This window comes from Selaginella moellendorffii, unplaced genomic scaffold (genome assembly GCF_000143415.4).
Source record: "Selaginella moellendorffii unplaced genomic scaffold, v1.0 SELMOscaffold_4, whole genome shotgun sequence".
Classification (NCBI taxonomy): Eukaryota; Viridiplantae; Streptophyta; class Lycopodiopsida; order Selaginellales; family Selaginellaceae; genus Selaginella; species Selaginella moellendorffii.
This window is the reverse complement of record NW_003314265.1, coordinates 3,270,945-3,291,304: the sequence shown is the minus strand read 5'-3', so window position 1 is coordinate 3,291,304 and position 20,360 is coordinate 3,270,945. Positions and strand designations below refer to the sequence as shown.

Below are 20,360 nucleotides of genomic sequence, written 5' to 3'. Positions count from 1 at the left end.
ACACTATTAAGCTGGTATTAACACATTTCACTATGAAGAAAATTGCAGGCTCACGCTTTGTTTCCTTCATGGTTGCCAATAGCATGTCATGTACCTCCCCAATCATAATTTAACTTTAGGAACCATAATCTCATAAAATTATTGTGCTTATTTGAGATGGAAAGTATTGCATATTGCATCAAGCATTTAACTAATTCTGCCTCCTCCAAGCACAATATCTATCTTCAAGCTGGCAGAAAAGCATCATCGACAGTGTTTTGCAATAAAATAGCTGTGCCAAGTGGCCGGATAGTAATGGTATATAATAACATAGGTGTTCCTCTCTGGATTCCAAAAAGGGGCGAACACGATGAAGGTCACTGCAGCAGCTCTTTGCTTCTTCACACTCTGCCTCCTTGCTTGCTTCATGGTTGCTAGTGGTGCTTGTCAAGATTCTAGCTGCCCCAAATGGTTTTGTTGTAAATACGATCCCTACTTCGGTAGGGAAATTTGCCTGACATGTATTCGATCTTTGGGCCGCTTGAGAGCATCCTCTCAGACTTAACTATGCTCCATGTAAGTGATGCTCACGACTCCTGCAAGACTAATTCACTAAGTTGAAGTACTTGCTGTTTGTTGTTGCTCAGGGTATCTTTGCCTTTCTGGGAGAGAACTAAGTGGATACTTGAAGCCAGGATTGCGTATGCTACCTCAATAAATTGATACGTATGTAGTTTTCATATGAATAAAGTTTTGCTGTTTATTTAACTGTCTCAAGATTCTTACAGTTACATGAATTGGTATGTTGCTCCACTTCAGTCTCCAGCACTCCCAGACCTATGCATTCCAGATTTGATTACTTATCTAGATCTGTGCATTGTCTCTCAAACCGAGTTCTAAAGCCAGCTCACAGACGATGAAATCGAACAGGCGTCTCATTGGGGAAGCAGGCAAGTTGAAAGCCAAAAAGATCAAGACAATACAAGGTCGAGAGATAGAAACACATTGCTGGTTGTTACGGAGGTACTTTGTTCTCTTTGCTGCTTCTTGATATTATCTTTAGCATGGGGGGCTGAAGAGCCTTAAAAATGCTCATATCTGGTTTGGATTGATGCTATGTAAACTATCAGAACACCCCAAGCTATGGAAGATTGCTGAAAGAATAGCGTAGGCATGTTGATTATCAAGCCTGAAATATTTTAACAAGAAGGACCAAATCACTTTCGCACTGTATTTCCTTAAGTATGTAAGATTAATTTTCAGCATTCTTTCATTCTTTATGCATTTTGCAACTGTTTTGAAATGTGTGACCAACTTGAAATATAATGTTAGGAAATATTTTGGTAATTTTAAAATAGATTAGATTCTTATTATAAAACTAATTTAATTTTAAATAATATAAGTTATATACTATTGAGAAAAAGTTTCAACTTAAATCTAAATAGAAAGAGCTTTATAATTTTTAATTTAGTCTTAAGACTTATTTCGTTCGGACAGTTGTGCTAATCTTAAAGGTATCTCCAACTTGACAAGTGGCGATAAAAATGCCATGCACAATGCTTATCCATGAGAAAGGAAAAAAAACTGGACAGTTTTTTCCTTCAACCCTTTTTATTTTGTCAAATGGGCTGCCTTTGTATTCCAGCCAAAGACGAGAAGAATTGGCACCAAAGCAAAAGTACAAAAGGGGAGTGTGGAACACTCAAAACCTCTCCCTGTGTGTACTTAAGCTTCAAGTTAGATTCTGCTCAGTGTGGTCCAAAGTTTGGAGGAATGATACCGTTCATCTGTCGTATATAAAATGTCAGGTCTGCCATCCCTGCTGAAGCTAAACAGACCACGTTTTTAGTCCACGAGATCTTCTTTATCCATGGACCTTGCAGCGCTAGTGGCCACAATCGCGTTGCTCGCTCTCGCTTCATGGAGCTTGTTCTTCCTCCAGCACTTGAATCTCCGCCGGCGAATGCCACCCGGCCCGATCGGCTGGCCTGTTCTTGGATCCATGCGTGAGATCCCCCGGCTCCTCTCCGATCCACAAAAGTTCCAGCAGCTGGTCGCGAGGTATGGCCCCATCGTCACGCTCTGGAATGGCTCCGTCGCCACCATCCTCATCTCCAGCCCCGACATCGCTCGCGAGGCGCTGGTCGAGAAAGGCTCGGTGCTTGCCTCGAGGCCCGACGTCCCCTCCATGAGGCTGCTCACCAGCGGCTTCAAGACCATCAACTCGTCGCCGTATGGAGTCCACTGGCGAGCCACGAGGAAGAATTTGGTGAGTGGCATCCTGAGCCCGCGGGTGATGAGCGGCTTCGCTCCGGTCCAAGAACAAGCCGCGGAAGATCTGGTGCGAAAGCTTGCATCCGAGGCGAAACAGTCCGGCGGCACTGTCGAGTCCCTGTCCGTGAGTGTAAGGTGCGTTCTCTTCCAGATCCTGAGCTTTGTATGCTTTGGACGAAAGTTGGAGGAGGCCAAGTTGGAGGAGCTCAACGCTCTGATGAAGGAGGCCACCACGATGCTGCATCCTGTGCTCGGGGATCTGGTTCCGTTTCTCAAAGTCTTCACTAGCCACACCAAGCAGAAGAGCTTCTTGGTACGTCAAAACCAGCTGCTCAAAGGGCTCTTGTCCCGAGAATGTCCAGCGGCCAGCGAAAGCTACGTCCAGACTTTGCTTTCACTCCAAGGGAAGAACTTGGAGGATGTCGACCTCGACTTAGCTGTTCTCGTGAGGGAGCTCTTCATTGCCGGGGCTGACACCACCACCAACTGTGTTGAATGGAGTATGGCCAACCTGATCAAGTACCCAGGAATACAGGAGAGAGTCTTTCGAGAGCTGGCTGAAAACGTCGGGCAGAAAAGCGGGGTGAAAGTTGCTGATCTGCCAAAGCTGCCATACCTGCATGCGGTCGTCAAGGAGGCTCTGAGAAAACACCCTCCGGTGTACTTGTCTGCGCCTCGCACGCCGGTTCACGCAACCAAGCTCGCAGGATATGACATCCCCAAGGAAAGCACTGTGGTGGTTCATCTCCAGAGCCTGTCCAACGATGCAGGCGTTTGGAAGAATCCCGACAAGTTCCTGCCGGAAAGGTTCTTCGAGCAGACCGAGTTGAGCAAGAGAATGAGCATGATCCCGTTTGGAGCTGGAAGGCGAGATTGTCCCGGGAAGCACCTCGGAATGCTACACGTTCATCTCATTGTCGCCAACTTGGTCCAGGCATTCGAGTGGAGAGCCGAAGGCAAGGAAGTGGATCTAAGCCCGAGAACAGTCTTCACGGTTCAGATGAAGAACCCACTGAGAGCATCTATCTGTCAAAGACGATCTTAGTGTTTGACTTTAAGATATCGGAGCAAGTGTCACCTTTCAGCTTAAGCTTGCAAATTCGGCGTGAGGCTCTCTTCGTTTTGGACGTGGAGGTTTGAAGGTCCTTTTCTTCTTTAATGGTCTCCGCCGTCTTTTTAGCAATCCCTGTTGTTGAACCTCCGGATTGCGACATTGGTGAATGAGCTCTTTCTCCGATAACTTTGATCTCCAGATTTTCCTTCGAAGCTTAACGAAGTCTGTAGCCTTTGTTGCACTGCTGCCTCCCTTACGTAGATCTAGTTTCTTTTCAAACTCCTCTGCCTCTGAAAGGTAGCCATTGTGAATAAGTCCATCCCTGAGAATGAGGTTGGTGTTTCTCCCGGGACGAGGAACTCCACAAACTCCAGTCATCTCTTCATAAAGGTTGATCGCCTCTTGCATCTTCCCAGCTAAGCACAGCCCCTGAATGAGAACGTTGTAGAGGATCTCAGTTGGGTTGCACAGACTAGGAACTTGTTCCTTGAAGAACTTCATAGCTGCGTTGGGATAGCCAGACAGAAAATACACCCGGAAGAGCATAGCGCAAGTAGCTCCAGTGTGTTGGTATCCAGGCAACTTCCTAGCCCAGTCGAAAAACTCCCACGCGACAAAAGGAGTCCGGCACCTGTGAAGAACTTGAGCGACCATTGTTGGATTCACGGGGCGCTTTTGAGCCACATACCATGCAAGTGAGCGTTGTGGAGGAATGCCGCTTTGCCAGCCTTGGAGCAGCGAGTCGCCCATGAGCCGTGTGTCTTCCGACTTGGGGCCTTCCAACTGGAGGTGCTCCTCCGGCCACGAGTGAAGGATTTCCTGCTTACGCTCGAACCGAACGACCGCCTGCTTGAAATGGAGCTCATCTTTGAGATCGTTGAGAGCGTCCCAGAGGTCTTGGTCACGATGCTTCCTCGCCCAACTCATTCTCCAGCGGACCTGTTGGAACATCCAAGCCATTGTTGAAGCCCTACCCAAAAGACGAAAGAAAGAAGCTACCTGAGGTGATAAAACTTCATTTTCTCCGACCGCCACCAGCGAAACCAAATTCGTAAGTGCACGTCAGGTCGATGGAAATCTCTGGCAACGAAGTTGATGCACCGTTGTCATCGTCAGACTCGGTCGAGGATGCGGAGGTCTGTCTCGACGAAACAACAGAGCGAGCCGAGGACTGGGGACTCAAAACTTGAACGTTTTGATCCTGCTTGTGTTTTTCCTGCTGCTGCTTGAGATCAACCTCATCGTCTTCCTCCCTCAGAACTACTCGCTGCTGAACCTGTCTTCTTACAGGACTCCACGATTCCCATTCTTCCGGATAGTAAAACTCTTCTCGCATACCTCTGTTCCTTCTCCGCATATACGGATCGTCATCTTCGGTGTAGTAGCTCCGATCAATGTGCGGCCTCAGAATATGAAACATGTCAAGACGTCTCCGAGGCTTTGGAGCTGGCAAAGGACGTAGCCCGGCAGGATTTCCAAGGTAGAGTGCTCGCTGCTGCTGGTACCTTGGCCTTCGTCGTGGAGCAGGAGGCTCTCTTCTATAGTCATAAACTGGTGGAGCTGACGGCCCAGCCATTTGATTTCGCCGGGACGCTCCAGGTGAAGGATAACGGGGTTGGTCCCCTTGGCCTGCAGTCTGTGTGGCTCCATCACGTCGAACCGATTCAAATTCCCTCGTTTGAGTCATCCCATCACATTTCTCCTGCTCAGGTTGCCTACCGTCAGTGCCAGAGTTGAGCTCCGAAGAAACATCGCTACCCTGGTACGTAGATGTTAAAAACCTTTAAAACTTTGAGGCAAGCGACATAGAACAATGATACCTTGACAGAAGAAGTTTCCACCACAGCTCGCTGTTGATTCTTCTGTACAAAAGCTTCTGCCTGATTGTAGATGTGCATGAGCAGATTCAGAGCTGCAAAGCTCACCGCATCCAAGAGCTGCATGGACCGATTATCAACAGCAAGTCCAGGACGTAGCTGGCTCTGGCTGTGAGTCATAACTTGCGGTGTAACCAAAGCTTGCGGGCGCCACTGAGGAAGTGGTGGCGGCGGTGGTGGCGGACGATAAGGCCCTGGAGTCGCAGACGGAAGAAGAGACGGCGAAGAGCTGGTCCGCCTGAGAGGAGTTCTAGCAGCATTAAACTCGCCTGGAGCTGGCGGCCTAAACTCTGGACGTGGTGTTGTTGCTTTATCCGGCCTTAAAGGTTGTGGAGTTACCGCTCGGGAAGATGGAGCCAACGGTCTCGCTGGCTGTGGAGGACCAGGAGCTCGCTGCTGCGATGGCTGTGGAGGACCAGGACCTCGCTGCAGCGAAGAAGGAAAGGGACGAGGAGGCGGCGGAAGTGGAGGTGGAGGTGGTCCTTGAGCTGCCCTCGCCTGAAATGGTGACAGTCCAGGAGAAGGCCCCGCGGAAGATGGAGATGGTGCTGTTTGTTGAGGTGGTCTAGCTGCTGGAAATGGAGGTGGCCCTCCTTGCTGAGGTGTTGCCGCTGGAAACGGTGAAGGCTGTTGAGGTGGCGGCCTTTGCTCTACAGGACCAGCTGCCAGGGGTGCTCTGAGCATAGCTCCAGTTCCTGGCATTCTTGGAGTCGGCGGTGGACCTGGTGCTTGGCCACGTTGAGGAGGAAGTGGTGGCGGCGGCGGTGGAGTTCTAGAACCCGGTGGAGCAAGCATTCTCTGGAAAGTTGCCGGGCGCGCATAGAGATCTGATGAAGGTGTAGGGCCCAAAGCCTGTGGAGCAACAAAAGCCGGACGTGGTGGAGGACCTTGCAGGGGTGAACTCGAAAATGGTGGACGTTGAAGAAGTGGAGGAGGCGGTCTAAGAGGGGCTGCACTGATAGCAGGAGGTGCTGCAGGTAGAGGACGACCTTGCGGAGAAACAAACGGACGTTGAGAAGGAGGCACCGGCATTGGAGCTCGAGGAGGCCCTTGCGGAAGCGGCGGTGGAGCTCGAGGTCCTTGAGGAGCTTGTGCTGCCGGCGGATGAGAAGAAACTGGTTGCGGCTGTGGTCGCTGTGGTCCAGACATGGTTGGCAGAAAAACTTGTGAAGGAGCTCGAAAAGGTGGCGATCCCGGAGTAAATGCTGGACGGTTTACAACAGCACTGCCGGACGCAATGGGAACCGGAGGAGGTGCTGGAGGAGGCGCTGGAGCTCTCAAAGGTGGTGGCGATGTTGGTGTTCGAGGCGGAGGGATAGACGCTGTTGGAGCTTGAGCTCGAGAAGAGACACTTGAAACACCTGTAAGTGGAAATTCAGAAGCAGCTGAGATGGTGGCGACGTACCTGGTGGAGCTTGTGGAGGAGATAAACTATGAGCAACTGGAGGTCGCGCTGGTAGTAGAGATCCTGTTCGAGGTGGTGATGCCGATGGAGAAGAAGCTTGAGCATGGAGTGGCACTTGAGCAGCAGAAGGTGATGGTCGTGCTGAAGCCCGAGGAGCAGAGACACTCAGAGCTTGATGTGGAGATGTAGCCACAATCGGAACTTGAAGAGCTGCAGAAGTCAGAGGCACCCACTGTGGTCGAGGAGGAGAGGCAGTCGCAGGGGGAGAAGGTCGAAAAGGTGGAGTCACCGTCGATTGTGAACCGGACACAGTTGGAGCGGCAGGAGTTGGTGGTGCTGGTGGTCGAGTTGGAGCTTGAGCTTCAGGAGCTTGAGATGGTGGTGACTTCGGTGGAGAAACTTTAGATGGTGAAGCTAGTTGTGGATCAGGAGCGTGAAGTGGTGCAGGCGGTGCTGGTGGTCGAGTTGGAGCTCGAGCTTCAGGAGCTTGAGGTGGTGGGGACTTATGTGGAGAAACTTTAGGCGGTGAAGCGGGTTGTAGAGCTGCAGGCGGTGCTGGTGGAGGAGTTGCAACTCGAGCTTGAGGAGCTTGAGGTGGTGGTGGCTTCGGTGGAGCCGGAGCGTGAAGAGTTGCAAGTGCTGGCTGTCGAGTTGCAGGAACTTGAGGTGGTTGTGACTTTGGTGGCGAAACTTTGGAAGGTGGTGGTGACTTCGGTGGCGAAGATTTGGAAGGCGGTGAAGACTGAAGAGCTGCAGGCGGAGCTGGTGCAGTTCGAGCTTCAGAAACTTGAGGTGGTGGTGACTTCGGCGGAGAAACTTTAGATGGTGGTGGAGCCGGTTGTGGACCAGGAACGTGAACAGCAGCTAGTGGTGCTGGTTGTCGAGATGGTACTCCGACTTGAGGTGGTGGTGACTTAGGTGGAGAAACTTTAGAAGGAGGTAGAGACTTCGGTTGTGGACCAGGAACTTGAAGAGCTGCAAGAGGTCGAACCGGAGCTCGAGCTTCACGCAAAGATCCAACTTGAGGTACTGGTGACTTCGGTGAAGAAACTTTGTGTGACGGTGGAGACGTCGGTTGAGGTGCTGGGATAGATCCAGTAGCAAGTGTTGTTGACGTCGAAGGCGATGTAGGCAGAGTCAGACCTTGAACAGTTGGCGCTCGAGGACTCGCAGCTTTAGGCGGAGATCGAGAAGGTGACGTTGGTCCGGGAGGAGCTATAGGAGGCGGCGGAGGCGTCGGTTGTTGGCCGGACGCAGTACAAAGTTGAAGAGCTGGCCGAGGTTGAACAGACGCTGATGGAACTTGAAAAGCTGGCGGAGGTGGAACTTGAGCATCGGGTCTTGGTGGTAGAATTGGAGATCGAGGAGGAGACACTCTCGGAGCTTCAAGAGAAACTGGGGGAGCAGCTGGAACTTGTCGAGGAGAAGTAGCTGGAATTATAGGAGCAGCGGGAGATGGCGGCAGAGCTCGAGAATGTGGTGGTGAAGTTGCTGTTACACTGGATGGTGATCGAGCCGAAACAGCCGGCTGTGCTAGAATCGATGGCCGGACACTTGGAGAAGATCCAGAGATTGGAACTTGTGGAGGTGGCGTTTGAGATGGCGATGGCGGCGTTTGAGGTGAACTTAGTGGCAGTTTTGGTGGCGTTTGAGAGGTTGATGGCGTTTGAGGACATTCAGCAGCTGGAGACGACACAAGTTTTGAAGAGAATGGTGTTACCGTCGGTAGAAACTTCTGAGATGGCGAAGATTGACGTTCAGGAGATAAAAAGCGCGGGGTTGCAGCAGATGACGCTGAAAGTGATGTGAAGCCTGGAGTGGGAAGTTTAGAAGGTATTGTTGGAACTTTAAACTCAAATGGAGGGAAGAGCTCGTCTGCTGGCTTATGTATTTTAGCCTTAGAGCTTGGAGGCAGTTTTCCACGCAGAGAAGATGGCGATAGCTTAAAGACTGGTGAAGAAACTGTTGAAGAAGTACGAGACGAATCAATGGATGACACTGGCTTTGCTTGTTGCTGGTGAAACGACAGTGTACGTGGTCCGAGTTTCTGAAGCACGAGTGGGGAGCTAGGCTGCTGGACTGACGCTTTCATATGAGACGGAAGAATGCCTCTCAAGGATTGTGGCGAAAAATGAGGAGGATAAGGTGATGACTGGACAGAAGTTCTGGGAACTGACGAAAGTGGAGTCGTAAAAGTCGTCAAATGTGGATGGCTTAAACTTTCTCTCGATGATAACACAGGTGACTTTGGAGGAGATTCAGCTGGCTTTGACACCTTTATATGTTTGTCAGACTTGGATGACTTGGGAAAGAATGACTTGAGGTGAAATGGAAGCAGCTTTAAAGGGTTGAAAAACCGCTTTCCTTCTTTAGTTTTTGAGTTGTCTGTGGGAGGAATTGGCGGTGAAGAAGGTTTAGATTCTGGCAGCTGAGGGGAAAGAGGACTGGGTGGTCTACGTGGACTTTTTGGAGTTGCAGGACTAAGAGGACGAACGAAGGGTGCTGGTGACACCGAGCGTTGGAATTGGGATGGGAGAGTCATTGTCCTGTGTAGACCTGTTATGCTTCTGAGAATACTAACCTTGGAATGGCCACCTCGGTAGTATATCTGAGGGTTCACAGGAAAGGAGTACCGCGGAGCTTCAGCGCGTATCTGTATGAACTGCACTCAGAAACCAGCAAATGGTGATACGATCCTACCCTGGCATGTCGCTCGTTTATTGCCTCAAGGGCCAGCCTTAGCTTGCGATGCAGAGACTTGCGAGAATCTTCAGAGAGCTGTAGAACAGAAACATTGCAGTTAAAAGCGGTCAATAGCAATGCAAGATCAGAAATTGTTACATCTTCAAGACCTTGCCCTTGCAGATAGTTTGCTCTCTTTTGCAAGAGTTCAACGGCATCCCTGGTCAATCGAGTTTCCTTTTGTAGCTTTAAAAGGACATCCCCCGCATTTCCTGCAATGACTTTGTTATTTATGTACGTCCAACCCAGCTGCATATCAAACCCTTGGAGTTTAAGATGTCCCGGAGAATCTGTACTTTCCACAAATCTTTTTCTTTTATATCTGCCTCGGCACACTGTCTATCTACTTTTTTGAGCAACGCTTCCTTCTCCACGTACGTTTTAGCCAATTCCGTCTGTTACCTACATTAGAATGGAAGTTTCAATAGCAAGTTCGCCAGTGGAAAGAAAAAAACGAGAAGAGAAAAAGAAACTTCACCTTCACAGATTGCGCTTCAAGGCTTTTGATAGATTCAAGTTCTGTCTTATCATTGGGAGACTTGGCCAAAAGATGTCTTAACTCGCCAGCTCTAGCCCACGTTTTGTTGAGATAGCCTTCAAAAAAGATAAAATAAATAAACGAAGCAATAGCCGGGGTGATGCAAAAAAGATTTGCTGTACGAAAAAGAACTTCTGGAGGATCTGATGCATCTTCCAGTCTCCGTATCGCACTTCTCTACAAGAAGTGCGGTACGGAAATTAGAATTTTACACAAAAGAAAAAAAAACAAAGGTACAAACCAGTGATTCAGAAGATGATGTCGAAAGAAAATACTGGTCATGATTCCCAAAGGCAGCATATTCCGGACCGAGCTTTACAACGAGCTTGTGCTTTCGGGAGGCATCACCAGGAACTTCCTCGACTTGACATCCTTCGAGAGCAATGACTCCCAAAGGGGAGCTTCTGTCAAGCTGAAACCATCGCAATCATAATTGGAGGTCGAAAAATAAGGCAAGAACAAACAATACCTCATTCTTGAAAGAGAAGAGAAACGATCCCTGTAAAAGGAAAAATCGCCTCTCCCAAACACGCGCGTCCTCCTTGTAGACGTCCAAATGCCCCGTCCAGTCGGGCTGCGACCACAATAGGGCCTGGAAATCACACCAGGAAAGAAATGTGGCTTCCACAAACACCAGCAGGTCCTCACTCACCTCCGACTCCATCCGCCGTGAACCATCACAGGCCGGCGCCCAGCTCCACTCGATCTAGGGCCATGGCGTTCGCTCCACGCGATCATAGAACCCTAGCCCAGAGATCCATTGAGCGGCAAAATGAGCGCATATTCTTATTCCCTAAATTCTATCCTAACGGCAAATTTCTAGGGCTCCTGGGCGATGGCATGAAACGCAGCCTGGCGCCGGCTAAGGTAAGAAGATTCCAGCTCAAGGAGGAGAAGGCAGGATCTCGTTTTGATTCTAGCGGCCACTACCGGGATGCCCTTCGCCAATGCCAGGATCTCGAAAGTGTGAGGCAAATCCACGATCGCATCTCTGGCGCTGCTAGCGCCAATGTCTTCCTGGGGAATGAGATCGTCAGGGCCTATGGAAAATGCGGCAGTGTGGCCAGCGCCCGGGCGGCATTCGATGCGATCGCGAGGAAGAACGACTACTCTTGGGGTAGCATGCTTACCGCATATGCTCAGAACGGGCATTACAGGGCCGCCTTGGATCTTTACAAGAGGATGGATCTCCAGCCAAATCCCGTGGTCTATACCACCGTTCTGGGCGCCTGTGCCAGCATCAAAGCTCTTGAGGAGGGAAAAGCGATCCACTCTCGGATTTCTGGGACGAAAGGCTTGAAGCTGGACGTGATCTTGGAGAACTCTTTGCTCACCATGTACGCGAAATGTGGGAGCTTGGAGGATGCCAAGCGCTTGTTCGAGAGAATGTCTGGGAGGAGCGTTTCTTCGTGGAACGCCATGATTGCGGCATACGCTCAAAGCGGGCACTTTGAGGAGGCCATTCGACTCTACGAGGACATGGACGTGGAACCGAGCGTCCGGACTTTCACCTCGGTGCTGAGCGCCTGCTCCAACTTGGGTCTGCTGGATCAAGGTAGAAAAATCCATGCTTTGATTTCTTCCCGTGGCACGGAGCTCGATCTTTCCTTGCAGAATGCTTTGCTGACGATGTACGCTCGCTGCAAGTGCTTGGACGACGCTGCGAAGATCTTCCAAAGGCTTCCCAGGCGAGACGTTGTTTCCTGGAGCGCGATGATAGCAGCGTTTGCAGAGACAGACCTCTTTGACGAGGCGATAGAGTTCTACTCGAAGATGCAGCTGGAAGGAGTCCGTCCAAACTACTACACCTTCGCCAGCGTTTTGCTCGCTTGTGCAAGTGTGGGAGATCTCCGAGCGGGAAGAGCTGTCCACGACCAGATCCTCGGAAATGGTTACAAGATCACTCTCGTCAATGGGACAGCACTGGTGGACTTGTACACGAGCTACGGCAGCCTTGACGAAGCAAGGAGCTTGTTTGATCAGATAGAGAACAGGGACGAGGGACTTTGGACAGTTTTGATCGGAGGATACTCGAAACAAGGCCACAGAACTGGAGTGTTGGAACTCTACCGAGAGATGAAGAACACCACCAAAGTTCCAGCGACCAAGATCATTTACAGCTGCGTCATCTCGGCCTGCGCGAGCCTGGGGGCCTTTGCTGATGCCAGGCAAGCTCACAGCGACATAGAAGCCGATGGAATGATCTCGGACTTCGTCTTGGCAACATCGCTCGTCAACATGTACAGCCGCTGGGGAAATCTGGAGAGCGCCAGGCAAGTCTTTGACAAGATGAGCTCGAGAGACACTCTAGCCTGGACGACTTTGATTGCAGGCTATGCGAAGCACGGTGAGCACGGACTGGCTCTCGGGCTTTACAAAGAGATGGAGCTCGAAGGCGCCGAGCCGAGCGAGCTAACTTTCATGGTGGTTCTCTACGCCTGCAGCCACGCCGGCCTCCAAGAACAAGGCAAGCAGCTCTTCATTTCGATCCAGAGCGACTACGCCATGCATCCAAACATCGCCCACTACAGCTGCATCATCGATCTCCTCAGCCGCGCTGGACGACTCAGCGACGCGGAGGAGCTCATCAACGCAATGCCGGTGGAACCAAACGACGTGACCTGGAGCTCGCTGCTGGGGGCGTCCAGGATCCACAAAGATGTCAAGCGAGCAACTCACGCAGCCGGACAGATAACTAAGCTCGATCCAGTCGATCCCGCGAGCTACGTCCTCCTCTCCAACGTTCACGCGGTCACTGGGAACTTAGCCGGCATGGCGAGCGTGAGGAACACCATGGTGGCCAGGGGCGTGAAGAAGCGCCGGGGCAGCAGCTGGATCGAGGTGGCGGACCAGATCCACGAGTTTAACGTTGGGGACAATTCTCATCCGCGGTTCCAAGAGATCTTCGCCGAGCTCCAGCGATTGTCTCCCAAGATCAAGGAAGCCGGCTACGTTCCAGAGAGCGAGGAAGTTCTTCACGACGTCGGGGAGAAGGAGAAGGAGCTGCTACTCCGGCTCCACAGCGAGAAGCTCGCCATCGCGTTTGGGTTGATCGCTACTGCTCCAGGGACGACGCTCCGGATCTTCAACACGCTGAGGATCTGCCACGACTGCCACTCGGCCGTGAAGTTCATCTCGGCGATTGCGCGGCGAGAGATCATCGTCAGGGATAGCAGCCGGTTCCACAAGTTTCGCGATGGCCAGTGTTCTTGTGGAGACTACTGGTAATGGATGATGCTATGATCAGTGTCATGGATCGTGTGTGAATTCTTAGACCGCGAAGATGCTAGAGAGGAGCGAGAACGGCGCTGGGTCGTGTGGATTCGCCCCAGCGGCGCCAGCGGCAATGCGTTTGCCGCGATCCACATCGGATTGGATCCGGCAAGCACTAAGCACGGCCTTCCAAGTCATCGCCTCGGGCAAATGCGGCATCGCATGGAGGAGCTCCTCCGCCTCGCTCAGCCGCCCCGCCCGCGCTAGAGCATCCACCACGCCATGGAGGAAATGGTTGAGGCTCTCCTCCTCTTTCTCCGATCCATCACCGTGGTCTCGAGCAATCGCCACGAATCGCTCGATGCCAATCCCGCCATGGCTGCACGCGAACAGGATCGCCGCCAAGCTCGCCTCGTTGGGCGTAATCCCCTCGAGCTCCATCCCCCGGAAGAAATCCAGCGCGCCATCGCCAAGGCCGCTGCGCGCGTAGCCGGCGATCATCGCGTTCCAGAGCTCCAGATCGCGAAATGGGGCTTTCATCGCGTCGAAGAGTTCGCGCGCCTGGCCGATATGCCCGGCCTGGGCATGCGCGGCCAAGACGGCCACATCGGCATCCATGTGGCGTTCGGGCATTTGCTCCAGCATCTGCTGCGCTTGGGCCACGTGGCCGCGCCAGCCGTACCATTGTATCATGGTGGTCCACGAGAGCACGTCATGTACGGGCATTTTCATAAAGAGCTCCTTTGCGTCCTCCAGATGCCCGCATTGGGCATATGCCGCTAGCAACGTACACCACGCAACCATGTCACGGTAAGGGAATCTCTCAAACAATATTTGTGCTTCTTTTGTTTCTTGGCCCCGAACTAAAGCCTCAAGCATGGCTGTCCAGGATACCAAATCGTGAAGGGGCATTTTTACAAACTGAGCCCTGGCAGCATCAGGATGGCTTTGCCGGGCATACGCAGCAAGCAATTGGGTCCAAAGCTCTAGAGATTTACCATTGTTATGATCAAAAATATCTTTAGCAGACTCAAGCTCTCCGCGCAAAATAAACTCTGTCAGTTGCAGCGTCCAAAACACCTCAAAACTAGAACTAAAACATGGCTGTGTTAAAATATGCCCACCTTCGGCGTATGCGGCAGTGATAACATTCCACGTACTCGCGTCTATGTACGGGATTTCCTTCAAGAATTTCTTCACCTCGTCCAGCTGACCCGTACGAGCATACACCGCTAGCACCGGGAGCCACGCCGATGTGTCGTACATGGGCATCTGTGTCAAGTATCCACACGCATATTCCAGATACCCAGCACGGGCATATGCCGAGATCAGCGTTGCCCACGACAAGAGATCCCGGTGGAGCATATTCTTGAACATCGCGATAGTTACGTCAAGGTTCTTGTTTTGCGTGCTCGCCAAAAGAAGCGCATTAAGCGAGAATACGTTGTGCTGCGGCATTTTACCCAGCATCGCAGCCGCGCGAGACAAATCGCCCCTGTGGATCGCCAGCGCCTGGATCGCGATCGCCCACGAGAACACGTCCCTGTGAGGCATCAAGTCGAAGCACTCAAGAACTCTCTCGTGGAATCCATTCTGCGCGTAGCAAGCCAGCATCGCGCCCCACAGCACGAGATCGCGATCATCCTTGGGGATTCCAGCAAACAGCGATTCGCAATCGAGGATGTTCCCAGCCTCGCCGTGGATCTGGATCATCGCGGTGGCGGCAGCAACGTCGTGACAGGGCATTCTCGCGTAGAGCTCCTCGGCGCCGGCGAGAAGCCCGCTCTCGGCAAATGCCGCCACCAAGGAGTTCCACGTGGCTGTGCTGCGACGTGGCAGCCTGTCAAACTGCCACTTGGCGCCAGCAAGGCGGCCACCCCTGGCATCCGCTTGGATCACCGCGTTCCACGACACAACGTCCCTGTACGGCATCATCTCCGCCACCTGGCGAGCTTCAGCAAGATGCCTTTCTTGGGCATATACCGAGAAGATACTAGTCCATGAAACAACGTCGCGCTTAGGCATGGAATCAAAGCAGGCCTTTGCCTCGCAAAGATGCCTGTTGTGAGAATATGCCTGGAGCATGATGTTCCACGAAAAGAGATTCCGGCACTCGCTGGGAATCTCGTTAAATACCAGCTCTGCATCCTGGATGCTGCCACACTTGCCATACATTTCAATGAGGAGATTTGTGAGCCATCTATCTTCTTTGTAAACACTATTTAGAATAAAGGAGTGGATCTCCCTGCCTTGGAGAAGGTCTCTTGTGTTGCCACAGAGCTTGAGAAGCCGAGAGATCTCCTTGTCAGATAATAGAACGCATCGCATAATTTTGACCAGCAATAATATCGAGGCTCTATATACAAAATGTTATTACGCGTCGTCGTTAGGCTCGTTGTTGGGCTCGTCGTTGTTAGGCAAGCAGCGTTTTTGCATGACGTTGATGCATGCCACAGGTTGATCGTCTTTTTTTTCTGTAAGAATCGCAAAGCTGGTAAGAGGACGAAGAAACTACTTAGAGAAGAAGCGTTTCACCTTCATCGTCAAGAGACTTCTTCTTTTGAGGCTGCAGTAAAGCCAAAACTTCGTCTTTAACCTGGATATAAGCTTAGTGTTAGAATCAAAAGAAAGGAGAACGCATTCGCTTTTACCTTCCAGTGATTGTCAGTGTAAGTGGAGATTTCGCGTACTTTCGATGTCAACGTTGATTTTGGAATACCTGGAAATCTTTGCGAGAGAGACTCCACAATCTTTTTCATTCCCAATGTCGAGGACTCTTGCAGGAATCGCACCTACACAGACGAGAAAAAAAAAAGAATCAGTGTCAAGGTCCACAAGGGAATGCAACTTACAATCTCAGGCAGCGCCGAATCGGCTAATTCTCTCTTCCTTCGCCTCCTGACGCCAGTGATTGGTGTCTTCACTTCCTGGGGGTAGGCTTCGTACTCCTCAGTAACAGGCTCGATGGATATATCTTCGGCTAGAACTCGTATCTCTAGCGCTTTAAGACACGAATCCCGATAAGGAGAAACGCTGTCGGAGTCCTGGCTGGTTGAGTTCGCAGTGAAGTTCCGCAGCACAAACGGACAATTGTGCTTGAGAGCGCGCTCGGCAACGCTGTCGAGAATGTTCTTGACATTTTCAGTGTTTGGGACCTGACTTGACGAGCAGCTGTTTTGATTTTCACAGGTGTCCATGTCCAGTCCCTGCTAACAAAAGAAAGTTCACAGTATCTGTAGTGAAGAAAGTAAAAGGGGCACCTCATCTGCCGAGAAGTAGCCATCTGGAACGACAAAGTCATCTGCGCTGTCATCGTCGTCCATCTTCTCTTCTTCCTCAGGTTCATCTAAGTCAGAAAGGTTCTCTCCAGGCTCCTCCTAGATACATAAGATACGCTCAGTGATCTGTTAGTACCAGCACAAGGCGAGCTACCTCTTCCCATTCATCGTCGCTATCAACAGCGTAGTCAAGTGATGGTTCTTTCCTCAATGGATGACGAGCGCCGATAACATTGCTGCGCAAGACGATCAACAACTAAGCTACATTCAACACATTGAAGCTCCAAACCTCTTTTTGGAATGTGTCCCATAGTACGCCGGTCTGAAACACTTGTGAAATTGTAGAAGCTTCATGCAAGGCGTCCCACTGGGTAATGCTGTAGGACTGATCTCGTTAGAAACGTCGACATCTCGCTGGAGCTTTGGCTGCTTGAGCACGTCCACCTTTGGTTCTCTCCTCAAACCCCAAGTCACAAATTTTTTCTGGCGTCGGGAGGTTCTCCATTCATCGAAGTGTCTCCTACAGCAACAAAAGTCGCAAAACAAGTCAGAAGACCATGCAAAACAGATTAATATCACCTGAAAACCTCCACTTCGTTCGCTTCCGTATGAATCGTAGCAAGAACTCGATCCATGGCAGACATTACGACATTTTCCTTGGGAGCCTCCTTCACGGGACTCCTCTCCAATGGCGCTGGAGGTTTCTCTTTAACAAAAAACTTGTTCATGATCCCAGCTTGTTTTTGGATGACAGCATTTCTTTTCCTCTCGGCTTCTTCTTTGGCTAAGCGTTTTTTTTCTTTCTGCGCTTCCTTCTCCTGATCCATCGAAGGGCAAAGGTAGGATAGATAGACAAAACACAAAAGTCCTTACGTGCTTGAGAGCCTCTCTTTCAGCCCTAGCTTGCTCTTTCTTCGCTAAGTTCTCAGCCCTTTTGGCTCGATGCTCTTCCCGTTCCCTTTCCTTTGCCTGCATTGCCATAGATCACACAAAACATTCGCCCACAAGGAAGAACAATACCAGTCGCTGTGCCTCTTTCAAAGCTTTTGCCTGCTGCTTATCCATGACCTCCACTCTCTCCTCCTGGCATGGCACAAGCACATTAGATCAAGAGATCGCCCCGCATTTCCTATCGGGAGGAGAATCACGGGCACTCACCATCGCGAATAGCGCAGCCCAGGCGCCCGGGAGACCCTAGCCCCAAAGCGCGCCAAATGGAAGCCCTAAATTCGAAGTACTAGGCGGGAGCTTGAGGGCATTTGGGGCGTCATGGGGAGCTACTTCGATCTGGATGATATCCTCGCGGAGGAAGAGGTGAGCTCGCTTGCGATCTAGATCGAGATCTAAATTCATCCCATCGTCTTGCAGCCTGTGGGAGTGCAGTTCCGCGTCGCGGCCGCTGGAGTAGGGATCCTAGATCCGAGCGCGGAAGAAAACCAGGTAAGTGATCGAATTCCTGTGCTCGAAATTCTTTGTTCCTTCGCGAAGGTAGAGGTAGGATCCAAAGTCGAGCTTCCCTTTTGGCTGGCGCAGGAGCTTTGGTACAGCCAAGCCGTGTCGTTAAAACTCCCAAACTTCTACAATGAACGGTACGCTTGTTTACCTTGAGATGTTTCTTTCTTCCTCCTTGTGTTCTTGTTCTTCGCGTTCTTCGGATTCTTTTTTTTTCTTTGAGAACATGAGCGAGAATGCGATTCCTTTTTTTTTTTTCCTGTATAATTGTGTTGTCTTTTACCCCATACTGCTTTCTTCTTCTTCTTTTTAAACATGATAGAGGAAGTAGAATGACATTCTTTTTCTTGTGTGTGTTTTCCTGTATAATTGTGTTGTCTTTTAGTTCTTTTATTTTTGCGTTCATCCTGGAGCTTTTGCGTTGATTATTTCTCGTCGTACTCCTTCCTAACATTTTGATTCCCACAGCATTCGAAAGGAAGTTAAAGCGGATCCCGGATGTGTCGATTTGCGAAGCAGGTGTCCTTACTTCTACGAGCTTGGCTGCAAGTTGGTCCCGCTGTAAGTAGGCTCCATCGCCCGCAAGCGGCAGAATTTGTCCTCATCGTCTCTTTTGTCAGCGCTCAAGATGCGACACTCGGTTCGTTCCTCATGTTTTCCCTCCGCGGCCGCTACAGGGATTTGCTGTGCAAATCACACACTGCCGCCGGTACCGTGACGCCCAAGTTCTTGGCGCGTCTCACGAGAGAAGAAACTCGACGTAAGCATAATTTCGCTTTGTATATCACTCCCGAGTTTTCGTCCTTTTTCTTCTCTACAGTGTTTGAGGCTGGCGCCGAGTCCATGAAAGCGTTTAGAAAGTGGCGGCTGGAGGGGACCCGGCTAGAGAAAGCTCCGGTTTTGGGAAAGAAGCGACGTCCTACCAGTGATACGCCGGAAAACACTTGAGCACGAACCAGAACTTTTTCTCTCTCATGTCAGTGGTAACTGTCAACGAAATCCCGTGGTCTGCTTTCCAACGGCCGTGGGAACGGAATGTGCTGAAGCCGCAGAATATACTCGTGGTTTTCCAGCACACACTTGGTTGTGTGAGAACGGTGGCTCTCTTTTCCGGCCAAAGTTTGGTTGAGGGCGTCTGCTGAAGAGCGTCGCGGCTCTTCCAGGCCTAGCAGGGAATCAGGAAAACCAGAGAAACGAGGAAAAGGGAATTCCTCTCGAATGACACTTGGATTTGTCGGATTGTTAGCGGAAGTAGAGGATACCAAACGTCGATACCGGGAACAGGGACAGAGGGCTCAAGTATTTCAAGCACTCCGGGTGGTGTTGCCACAGGGACAGGCCAGTCGTTCAAGCAAAGACAGGAGAAAAATCCTTTTTTTTTCCTCTTCTTTTTCTTTCCCTTTGGATGTTGAGGCCGGTGTTGAGTTCTTCATCCGATCCCGCTGTAGGCTGGGTACCCCTCGTCCTCCTCGCGTTTCTGTGGGTTTTCTCGTTTTTGTTTCTCATTTGCCTTCTCTTTGTCAAGAGCTTCTTCGTTGTCCTGTGCGACTTTCTTCCCTCCAGCAGCTTTCCATCTCTGTGCGCCAATCTTACTAGATAGGAGAATGCAAGGTCTTTGAGGTAGCGGCATGCTGCAGCGATGAAACTTAAAGGAGCATCGGCTATCTCTGCAAAATGGATGGTTGTGCTGTGCGTTTCCAGTTTCCTCGTCGGGATGTTGTTTACAAACAGGTAGAGACATTAGAGTTCCTGTGCTAATCAATCAGCTGACGGACTTCCTTGTGGTAGAATGTGGAATATGTCTGAGGACTTTGAAGCTGAAGCACTCAAAGCTCCTGTTAACACTGAGCATTTGCAGCTTGTTACCGAGATACAATGCGATCCAAAGCCGGTAAGCTGTCCGGTTTTCCCATCCAGGTGGTGGAATGAAACCAGTTTTGTGTTTTGTGAAGAAACCAGTTACTCCTGAGCGTGAAGTCTACGTTGAGGTATCTAAGACTCATCAAGCTATAAGGTTTGTCTTTGGCACGCTTAGATATCATTTTATTTTATTTTTCTCTCTCAGAAACTTGGACAAAACCATTTCTTCCTTGGAAATGGAATTGGCCGCAGTTCGAGCGGCTCAAGCATCGACGATTGGGGGTGGAGCTGCTGAGAAGCCTGCAATGGAGAAAACCGGCGAAGCCAGGCAAAAAGTTTTCGTTGTGATTGGGATCAATACGGCTTTCAGCAGTCGGAAAAGAAGAGATTCCATTCGTGAGACTTGGATGCCTACTGGTACGCTCTTAATTGTTTTCAGTCGCCCTTGAACAATTTTTTCTTACAGGTGAAAAACGGAAGCAGCTAGAACAAGAGAAAGGCATTATCATAAAATTTGTAATTGGTCACAGGTATGCAGTTCTTCTCTATTAATCTTTGTTTATAATAGTGTACATGGTATAGTGCAACGCCTGGAGGGATTCTCGACAACGCTATTGAAGCAGAAGATGCTCAACATGGAGACTTTTTGAGACTGGTACACGCCTTTCTTTTCCTTTTCTCGTCATGC

General features: G+C 50.6%; 7 protein-coding genes and 1 long non-coding RNA gene across 9 annotated transcripts in view; 5 read left to right on the top strand and 3 right to left on the bottom strand.

The window, feature by feature from the left end:
* The first annotated feature begins 316 nt into the window (after window positions 1-316).
* On the top strand, window positions 317-752 carry LOC112344350. Its single transcript, XR_002991657.1, has 2 exons — window positions 317-555; window positions 627-752. It is a non-coding gene; the product is annotated as an uncharacterized LOC112344350 (long non-coding RNA).
* A 788-nt stretch (window positions 753-1,540) lies between these two features.
* On the top strand, window positions 1,541-3,340 carry LOC9654856 (cytochrome P450 77A2). Its single transcript, XM_002964571.2, has one exon. It carries the CDS (start codon window positions 1,850-1,852, stop codon window positions 3,296-3,298), a length of 1,449 nt encoding a protein of 482 aa, XP_002964617.2. The 5' UTR covers window positions 1,541-1,849; the 3' UTR covers window positions 3,299-3,340.
* A 795-nt stretch (window positions 3,341-4,135) lies between these two features.
* On the bottom strand, window positions 4,136-10,351 carry LOC112344348 (proline-rich protein 36-like). Its single transcript, XM_024668872.1, has 11 exons — window positions 10,339-10,351; window positions 10,111-10,281; window positions 9,992-10,046; window positions 9,810-9,925; window positions 9,594-9,733; window positions 9,431-9,543; window positions 9,290-9,367; window positions 6,590-9,242; window positions 5,128-6,545; window positions 4,307-5,066; window positions 4,136-4,246 (listed from the first exon to the last, which is right to left on the bottom strand). The coding sequence occupies exons 8-10, from the start codon at window positions 9,129-9,131 to the stop codon at window positions 4,323-4,325; spliced, it is 4,704 nt and encodes a 1,567-aa protein (XP_024524640.1). The 5' UTR covers window positions 9,132-9,242; window positions 9,290-9,367; window positions 9,431-9,543; window positions 9,594-9,733; window positions 9,810-9,925; window positions 9,992-10,046; window positions 10,111-10,281; window positions 10,339-10,351; the 3' UTR covers window positions 4,136-4,246; window positions 4,307-4,322.
* A 182-nt stretch (window positions 10,352-10,533) lies between these two features.
* On the top strand, window positions 10,534-13,121 carry LOC9654080 (pentatricopeptide repeat-containing protein At3g12770). Its single transcript, XM_002964570.2, has one exon. It carries the CDS (start codon window positions 10,584-10,586, stop codon window positions 13,095-13,097), a length of 2,514 nt encoding a protein of 837 aa, XP_002964616.2. The 5' UTR covers window positions 10,534-10,583; the 3' UTR covers window positions 13,098-13,121.
* Window positions 13,122-13,139: 18 nt separating this feature from the next.
* On the bottom strand, window positions 13,140-15,257 carry LOC9654079 (pentatricopeptide repeat-containing protein At4g02750). The gene has a single exon (XM_024669038.1). The coding sequence runs from the start codon at window positions 15,255-15,257 to the stop codon at window positions 13,140-13,142; it is 2,118 nt and encodes a 705-aa protein (XP_024524806.1).
* Window positions 15,258-15,384: 127 nt separating this feature from the next.
* Window positions 15,385-17,588, bottom strand: LOC9654855 (chromatin assembly factor 1 subunit FSM). Its single transcript, XM_024669236.1, has 11 exons — window positions 17,519-17,588; window positions 17,381-17,443; window positions 17,234-17,329; window positions 16,940-17,178; window positions 16,650-16,880; window positions 16,515-16,596; window positions 16,343-16,459; window positions 15,935-16,288; window positions 15,734-15,874; window positions 15,618-15,678; window positions 15,385-15,556 (listed from the first exon to the last, which is right to left on the bottom strand). The coding sequence occupies exons 1-11, from the start codon at window positions 17,519-17,521 to the stop codon at window positions 15,456-15,458; spliced, it is 1,488 nt and encodes a 495-aa protein (XP_024525004.1). The 5' UTR covers window positions 17,522-17,588; the 3' UTR covers window positions 15,385-15,455.
* A 1-nt stretch (window position 17,589) lies between these two features.
* On the top strand, window positions 17,590-18,892 carry LOC9654854 (DNA replication complex GINS protein PSF3). Of its 2 annotated transcripts, XM_002964569.2 has the most exons (6): window positions 17,590-17,674; window positions 17,729-17,800; window positions 17,849-17,949; window positions 18,281-18,373; window positions 18,433-18,572; window positions 18,633-18,892. In XM_002964569.2, exons 1-6 carry the CDS (start codon window positions 17,630-17,632, stop codon window positions 18,758-18,760), a joined length of 579 nt encoding a protein of 192 aa, XP_002964615.1. In that variant the 5' UTR covers window positions 17,590-17,629; the 3' UTR covers window positions 18,761-18,892. The 2 variants fall into 2 exon arrangements, with proteins under 2 accessions (XP_002964615.1, XP_024525005.1); XM_024669237.1 differs by having other exon boundaries at window positions 18,433-18,892.
* A 272-nt stretch (window positions 18,893-19,164) lies between these two features.
* LOC112344390 (probable beta-1,3-galactosyltransferase 2) overlaps window positions 19,165-20,360 on the top strand; it is a 2,039-nt gene continuing 843 nt past the window's right edge. The window contains exons 1-6 of the mRNA XM_024669037.1: window positions 19,165-19,543; window positions 19,601-19,703; window positions 19,765-19,826; window positions 19,878-20,089; window positions 20,139-20,202; window positions 20,255-20,353. Of these exons, the coding sequence (XP_024524805.1) occupies window positions 19,452-19,543; window positions 19,601-19,703; window positions 19,765-19,826; window positions 19,878-20,089; window positions 20,139-20,202; window positions 20,255-20,353 (632 nt within the window). The 5' untranslated portion in view covers window positions 19,165-19,451. The remainder of the gene's footprint in view (window positions 19,544-19,600; window positions 19,704-19,764; window positions 19,827-19,877; window positions 20,090-20,138; window positions 20,203-20,254; window positions 20,354-20,360) is intronic.